General features: G+C 42.4%; 1 protein-coding gene across 1 annotated transcript in view; it reads left to right on the top strand.

The window, feature by feature from the left end:
- The first annotated feature begins 6,193 nt into the window (after positions 1-6,193).
- The window catches only part of LOC117718715 (exostosin-1-like), a 29,852-nt gene continuing 27,188 nt past the window's right edge, over positions 6,194-8,857 (top strand). The window contains exon 1 of the mRNA XM_076912210.1: positions 6,194-6,301. Coding sequence (XP_076768325.1) covers positions 6,194-6,301 — 108 coding nt within the window. The remainder of the gene's footprint in view (positions 6,302-8,857) is intronic.

Raw genomic sequence — 8,857 nt, 5'->3', positions numbered from 1 at the left:
TTTCCATAACTTAAATTTCTCTTTTCCCATCACAAGAAAACAGGTTGAGACAAAATGTATGGATGGTCCTTTCTTGTATCCTTTGCTGCAGTCCTTTCATTCCAGACTGTGATGCCCATTGCTGCCCTAGAGGAGGTGTGATGGAAACACCTGGGCATGCCCCATCATCCCTGTGCTCTCGCAAAGATTTTAGCAGTATGAAACCTAATGAAGATGGAGAAAATGCCAACTCACCTTCTCTGGGTATTCAAAATTCTATGTGGACCGGAATATAATAAACCATTCGTATGCTCAAGTAACCTGTGGCCCTTCTGTGAGGTCCTGCTCTTGTGTACTGGGTATGGTTCACTGTCAGATAATTCTAACGTCCAATAAAATCCGGCTTGAATAAATTAGAATACATTTGCAAATTAGTTGGTTAATTAGATTTTAGACATCTCTGGGGGGCTGAGCTGAGACAGATGTGTGCAAAAAAGCCCCTTGCTGAGTGAGAGATGTGCGCTTCTGACTGAGTTTTCTGAAGGAAGAGCCTGTCACTCGATCCTGTTGTTAGTGTCAGAATGTTCCAATAAATACATTCCTGCAGAACTGTGCTCTGCTCTAGAGCCCATTGTCAGAGGGAAAGGACCCACAGTTGCCTCTGTCACTAAGCATTGCCCTGTGAAATAAGCGGTGGGCTCTTAGAGTTCCTTTGAGAGATAAGTTATTATAGTTCATTGTTTTAACATTGGCTTCCTATGTGTGTTAAGAAAAATTAGCCACTGTGCAAATAGTCATGACTGGTTGGGTCATTTTCAGAATGAGGTGCCTTTTAAGTTTTCTAAATCTGGCTGTAGTTGAGCAAAGAACAAAGTGTGAAAGTACAGAAATGGTATTTTCCTTTGAGATCAGGGATGCTCAAGCCGGGGCCATTCTTGCTGAACAGACACTGGCCACACTTCACATTACATCTTGCTTTACTGTTCCCATTTAAAATACAGCTGATTTTCTTTTCCTAAATCTTAAAATGTAATTCATTATCTGAAAGACGGTTGTGTTTGATGTAGCTTTCCTCTACCTTCCAAAAGTACCAATGACCCAAAGCCTACTTTCGGGATGGGGGAAGATAGACAGATGATAGATTGATAGATAGACAGATAGATAGATAGATAGATACATATATACATGATAGATGATATAGAGAGATACATAAATGATTGGTAGATGATATATAGATAGATAGGTAGATAGATAGATAGATAGATAGATAGGTAGATAGATGATTGATAGATGATAGATTAGTAGATGATAGATAATAGATTGATAGAGGATAGATAGATGGTGTATTGATTGATAGATGATAGAGATAGAGAGACAGATAGATGATTGATAGATGATAGATTGATAGATGACTGATGATAGAAAGATGACAGATTGATAGATAGACATATCTATTAGAATGAAAAAAATGAATACATGTGACTATAGTATTGAAATCCTGCTTTCTATATTCAAATAGAAACCCCCCTAAAATGTAGCATAATTAAATGAGATTATATTTAACTCAGGAATTCCTGTACTAGTGATTTTTATGTTTGACATGAAGATATGGATGCTGTAAAATGTAGTGTTCCATTGAAAATGAGCGTCATGCCTACTACAGCATCTTTCATTGACAGCCAGTACAGCCAGAAGAAAGGGATGCTCACCACATTTGTTTTATTTGAATTTCCAGTCGTGATTTACGATGAGAAGACAGATTTTTGAGGGGTGTTTCCAAAGTTTCTGGTAGTTGACTGTGTTATGCATTTGAGCCCAGGACACTGCCAAACATCTTGTTCTCATAGACTTGAACTTCCCCAAACCCTGTAGCTGACTCAACTCACATCTGGGCCTGCAGGTGGAGTTTCTAATCCTATGGGCCCAAGAGAAACAAACTGCTATTTATGACAAAACCGAGTGTCATTGCCTATTGGAATGTTTGTTCCAATGGTTAGCAAATTGGTATCCTTTCATTAAATCCTCTGCCTTTGGGGCACGGAAACTCTGCCTGGATTGGTGACTCCAGATCCACAGAACAAACAGACAGGGCAGGTCTGGGTCTGGAGGGAAGCCTCGCCCATTACAGTGACTCCAGTGCATGACGTGGACCCATAGGTGCTGGTGCAAATCCATCCCTCCAGACAGACACACATAGCAGGGAGCACAGATTTGGGTATGAAAAATGAGGCTGTTGGCAGCCACCTGGTTCTGGGGAGGTCCTAAACACCTCAGGGCAGGTAAGCAAGAAATACACAGAGGTAGCCTTTGCAAGGGGCTGGGAGACTTATGGTCTGACAGAGGGTAATAGGCAGAGATTTGGACTGAACTTCAAAGTGTATTCGGAAATGTGTATTCATGTAATATCATACATAATAGTGAGGGTACATGGAAACAGGCTTTGTTTCTTCCTGGTTCTGGTACAGAGAAGCAACAATGAAAGACAGAACTTTACCAGATGAGCGAGCAGCCATATTGGTTCAAAGGATTCCTAGATCCACCTATGAAATGTCATGGCCTGGGGAATGAATGGTACCTGACGGCACAATACTTTTGTCATATACTGTTGGAGGTGATCAGTTTCACCTGAGCCTAAAGGGCAGTGCATTTGAGGGAAGAAAACAGCATTTATCTATATAAACAACATACCATAGATGGTTGCAGGTAAGGTCTGTGTGGACTCTTTCTTGACAATGATCATTCTGGAGCAAGCATGTTCTTGGCTGCTGCTGATTGCTGAGCGCCAGGTTCTAAGCCTAGAACAGAAAGGCTTGGTGCCTGGGATTGCCACAGAGTCCACTTGAAAACTGGACACAGAGCCCAGTGATGTTGGCCATGTGTTCGAGGCCTCAAGTATATTGTTCTTTAAAGGTTGGTCAGTTCTGGATGTGTGTGTTAAGGTAACCTAAAAATCAGTTTGTCTTGTCTCTCCCCTGGGGGCTTTGAAGATCACAAGTATCAGAACCAGCAGGCTAATTATTGCTAATAACAATTGCCCATGGGTTGCTCACTTGGGGTAGTAAGTAGGCTTATTTACAGAGCAACCTTGGGCCTCCCAATAGGGCAAGAGGGCTTTTTACTAAAGCAAGAACATGAGGTGGAGAAAGAGGAATGTTTAGGGACAGGGTGTATCTTAAGGAGTCTAAGACTTATTGATGGCTGCTAAGAGGTTGTCAAACTTTTAACCCTGAGGCTTTAATCCAGCTCCGTTGCCGGTGGCTGCAAATCACTTTCATATGGCCATTTGCGATTTGGTGGACTGTTTGGAACGAGATAGTTAATCCCAGTCCAATTCATAATGGGCAGGTGGCCAGTTCACACAAACCACCTTGACAATCCACACTAATTGCTTTGTCTCCATGGAGCAGCTAGAAATTGAATTGCCTACAGAGATGAACATTTCCTATGTTCAACCCCTTTCTTCCAGCACCCCCTCTCTGTCCATTCCCACCCTTGGTTACCCCAGCTCAAACCCTACACTTGGCTGCTTGCTTATATATATATATATGTATTATATATATATATAATAATATATATATTATTAAATCATTCACATCCTCCTAGGATATAAATTTCCAGAAGTTTTCTTTTTTAAAGAAATGAGTAGATTTGAGGTAAAGAAAAGAAACTCAATATTGTCATTATGGTCATTTATATTTGGGCAGTTGGTTTCATTGCCAAGGGTAGAAACTGTCCTGAACAAAGCAAAACACACTCTTTTTCTTTTCTTTCTTTCTTTTTTTTTTTAATCTGAAAGGCTAGGGAGACAGATTCCTAGACAAACACTCATGCAGCCTGGTATTCGATTCAGAAAGAGCTACTGACCCAGAAAAACATCCAGTCTAGCAGCCTCCAGAATCATCTCTAAGAATGGATAATTGTGCACCCCAAACAGAAGAGAGTCTGGGTTACTGGAACTGACTGAGTGCTGCTTCTCTGGGAATAAGTATGTTTTACCTGCACAGGTAATTCTGGGGTAGTCCTACTATGTCCAAACTCCAGTGATGCTCTGGATGATTCCCAGGGACAAGTGGGTTGGTTGATGATTGCTTCCATTAGTTACTTGGATAGGCGTGCAGCAATCCAATAGAGAAGTTGTACCCAAGGGACCTGTTCTAGATTCTGGCTCTTTTCCTCACTAGCTGTTTTACTTTAGACAGAGCTTAAAGGTCTTGTTTCATTAAAAATTATATTTTATAGTTATAAAAATATTTTAATGCTATTTAATTCTATTAATATTTAATAGAAGTCTGATTTTCATAAATTTAGAACTTTACATAAGGAAAGTTTCATCTAAGGATAAAATACAATGACCAGTGTCTTTATTGCTGTGATGTTGTCTCCCCTCGTCCTTACAACTGCAGGAAGATTAAAGCCGTATACCTCAGTGCAAGCATTGTCAACTTGAATGCATTTCTAGACATGCACTGTGCACAGACACTTGGTTATTTACAGTGATTTATAGTATTTGCCCCATCATCTCCAGATAGAATGGCTATCTGAGCCAACTAGCCTTGCGTGAGTGATGATGGTCGGAAACCTCTTACCGTAACAATCCTGCTTGAAAACAGTGGAAATGGTGGGTGTGAAGTCTTCTTGCCATCCAGGGTCCAAGAGATAAAACAGAGAGAATTTTTATAACATGAAAGACAAGAGGGAGTAGCCTCTAAGTAATCTCGTGGGCGTTGTTCTTCCTCTAGTCAGAAAGCCTTGGGAATTTTGCCTAGAAGATAATTCTACAGGTCCCTTTTTACCACTGGTTATGGTAAAGGGTGTTTGATTGAGCCTCCTGGCCTCTGTGGAAAAATACAACAAATAGAAAGTGAAATTTACAAGGGATTCCAACAAAATCAACAACTGTTTGCATAGCTTGGCAGGCTCATCTCAAATATTCATTCTGGCCCTGAGAGCTTTGGGTCTCTGTCAAGATAATTCATCTTTTATTAAGAACAAATGCTGGAAGGATGAACTCCATAAAAGAAACCACAGCCTCTACTTTTTAAATATTTTTATTGCATTGTATTTGGGGTGTGTTTATGTGAATTTCTGTGCATGTGTGTACATGTGCTCATGTGTGTACATGTGCTCCTGAGAATGACTCGACTTGCACGTGGAGGTCAGAAGTCAGCTTGGAGGGTGAGGGTGGGAATTGATTCTCTTCTTTTTCCGTGTGGGTCTTGGTGACTGAAGGGCAGTCATCAGGCTTGGCAGCATTATGCATGTCCACTGAGCCAGTTTCCTAGTCCTGGAGCTGTGGTTTCTTAATATTTAAGGAAGGAGGCAGGAACCTAGAGAAGAGGAACAGCATGCTAGGGTGAGTGACCATGTGCTGTCGTCTGAGGCTTCTATGCAAGCGGAAGTCACTGGAGAAGGTCAAGGATACTTGGCACTTAGGTGGAAAAAAAAAAGTACAACCCCGATCCTTGGCCTAGAAAATTTCTGATTTTTGCGGTTTTGCAGCTGTTGTTTGTCTTTGAGGCAATGTCTCATGCATTCATGGCTGGCCTGGAACTGGCTGTGTAGCCCATGATGGTTTCAAAGGCCTGATCCTCTGCCTCTAAGTCCCAAGTGTTGGAACTGTAAAGGGACACCCATTGTTCACATTATGAGGTTCTGAGGAGCAAGCCAAGGACTCTAAGGCATTTTTGGCAAGCACTCCTCCCAACTGAGCCATGTCCCCAGCCCAAGATGTGTTGTTTTAACATCTTGCTGAAACACATTTCTCTCTATGGCTCTCCTCCCTTTGGACACAGAGGAGTGGGTATTGCAAATATGTCAGTTTGATAAAATTTCATGCAACTTGCTGCATATGAAGAGTCTGTATTGCATCATGTCAGGCAGCAGGTGACAGGTGATCTGGCAGCAGGAATAGTTCTCTCCACATGTAGAACTTCTTCTGAGTGATGTGAAGCAGGTAGGAAAAGTGGCAGTGGTTTGGCTCTGACCAAGCTCAAGGTTCTTTTGTGTGTGTGTGTGTGTGTGTGTGTGTGTGTGTGTGTGTAACACCTCTGAACTCCCTGGCTTCCTACAAGACCACAATAGCATTGCTTCTCTTAGCCTCCTCAGTCTACGTTGATCAAGGTGTGCAGAACTGGCAGGAGGAAGGAGCCAGGCTATGAAGGAGGGGTGAGTCCAAGCATGGGCTGTGTCTGTTTGAAATTTCCCTGAAAAGTCCATGGCGGTGTTCGACTGTCTTTCTGGTGTCCACGTGTGGAACGAAACTCCTAAGAAAGACTGCATCCGGCAGGAACAGCAAAACACTATTGCGATCACTTATTGGTCTGTTTGTTCTTACACTCAGTGCCAAGTCATAGATTGTCTTTTTAGAACACATTGATCCTCACTACCACCAAAACTGTATTCACCCCACCCCACCCTACCCCCCAAAGCCTAGATTTTAACTCCCTTCGTAAAAACGCATAAAGTAATATGGAAATCAAAGGACACATCTGAATATGTAGACGTTAACGAGACTGACAATGAAAACACACTGCTGAGAGATGTTCTTCTGGACTATACCAGGTAGGATCTTCTTGGATCGGGGGACAGATCACTGAAGCTCCCCTCCCCCCCTCTTTAGTTTTGTTTCTTCATCTGCAAAAAAGAAAATTGATATACTGGTGCTTGCTATATATATATATATATAATGGTTCATTCATCTGCTTGTGTTGCCCCACGGTTGTATGTTAAAGGATGGGAATCAGAGACACTGACTGCCTTGCCAGCCAGTTGTGTTTGGCCCTGCCACTTGCATTCCTTTCTCTACCAGTACCTCTACCACCACCCCCACCCCCACCAAGACTGACTTTGTTTCCATTGTTCTTGCTTGTGTGGAGAATGCTGCAACTTGCCGCCCAGCATTCCTGCGTTGGCCTTTCTGGATTGCTTTTCCCTTGCCCCTGGAGCTGTGTTCTCCAGGCAGTCCTTAGACCTTGCGTTCTGCAGAGAGGGCTTCCCTGACTACTGGCCGTCATTAGGATACCACCTCCCATGATCTCTAGTCACATGGGTGGCCCTTTACTCTCATCCCAATTTTCAGTTCCTTGTAACCTCCATTTGCACATTGTCAGTGTGTATAGTCCCAGGAGATGGGATGTTCCGCGGGGCATATTCTCTTTCCTTTTGGGACCCATGGGATATCCAGCTGCTACTTCCAGGGGTTAGTAGGCTCAGAGCAAATAGCCTCAGTGCATGTAGGCTCAGAGGACACATAAGTTAACTGAGTGAAAGATGTACCCATTCCAAGTAGTACATGTGATGCCTTTCTCCTTTCTGACTGGTGGATCTTGATCACCGTAGCTACACTTATTCCTGTGCCCTATTTTTTTTTTTTTTTTTTTTTTTACCCATGTAACAGGGATGAAAAGAAAGCCAAGAAAATGATGAAATACCTCTTTTAGAGAAGGGATGTGTGTCTGCATTCCTATTTGGTATCTTTTTTGATAGTTTGAAGGAGGAAGCAGGGCCTTACAGCCTTATTCACTAAGCCAGTTCAGCGAGGGACACTTGCCATATGGACGTGCCCCATCTACTGGCTGAATCTGGTGCCTACATTCACAGTGGATTGTGAAGCCCTGTGTAGCTAATGCTGGCTGTGTCATCTTTAAGAGTGGCCAAGGCTATGCAAGGCGTTGGAGCCAAATTTGTGGCCCTGCTGATGTCCAGAATGACCATGAATCAAGAGTTTACTTTTAGAGCATACATTTTCATATTCACAGCAGAGGACCAATTTTATTCCGTAAGGTTTACCAAGGTTCACACTAGGACCCAAGGGTTAAAATGCCTAGTGAAATGTCATCATGCACTGTTTTGTTGTTCTCTGTATGTACTATGTGGACCAAAGTTACAGCAAATACCTTCTGTGCAAGACAGATGACAGAGAGATGGGGCACTCTCATGCCCCACCCCCACTGTCGAGGTGTGAGGGAACTTCCTTTATGAACCATAAGTTCTAAGATAAAAATTTCAGAGAGCTCATGGAATTTTCTGGCTTTCTTTTCACAACTCCCAAATAAGGATTTAAATTTCCTATAAGGCTCAATAAATAAATAGAATGTGTTGCTTTGCATAAATAAATATAACTGTATTGAAGTGGCAGGCTGTTCCCTTTTTCAATAAATGTTTTATGTCATAGCCTCCATGCCGGAATATCTCATGTAAATTATGAATTAGACTTGGAGTAGCCCAGCATGGTCTGCCTGCTGAGTGGCAGCAGGCCACGCCCTGTGACATTCACAGATGCTTCTCCACTGCAGACTGGGATATAGATGCCCGTAGCCTTATATTCAGGGCAGGGGAATAGTTTGAGTGGGTAGAGGGAGGCTTGCCCTTGGGAAAGAAGCCCAATGTGTTTGTCTCTAGTATGGCTAATTTTATAGACCACATAGTTTTCCCACTAAAGCAAGTACTTGGTTGGTACTGGAGGAGGCATCTCTTCCTAGCATGCCTTCTCCTGTGAGTCCTTTCTCACCTCTAACCTCTTTACCTGGATACAAGGCATTGCTATCACAATAGCTACTATTGTGATATATATCACTGTATTGTGATACAGTATTAACTATTGTGATACATATCACAAGCGTATATATTGTGATAGTAGGCTATCACAATAGCACCGTGATATATATCACAATAGTACCTTGGCTCCTGGGGCCAGGTAAAGGGCATCACAAACGAAGCAAAGATAGCTCAGCAGCTGCCAGTATTTCTCTAAGAAAGTGCATCCCAGAGTTCCTAGAACTTCTCATTTGTCATAAGATGACTAAGATTTCAATTTTGATATGAATTCTGCTCATTTGAAAATGTTGGCATTATTAGTGCCCATGTGGAGTAAACCAAA

The sequence above is a fragment of the Arvicanthis niloticus genome, chromosome 13 (genome assembly GCF_011762505.2).
Source record: "Arvicanthis niloticus isolate mArvNil1 chromosome 13, mArvNil1.pat.X, whole genome shotgun sequence".
Taxonomy (NCBI): Eukaryota; Metazoa; Chordata; class Mammalia; order Rodentia; family Muridae; genus Arvicanthis; species Arvicanthis niloticus.
Note: the sequence above shows the minus strand (reverse complement) of the source record. Positions and strands in the feature narration are given on the sequence as shown.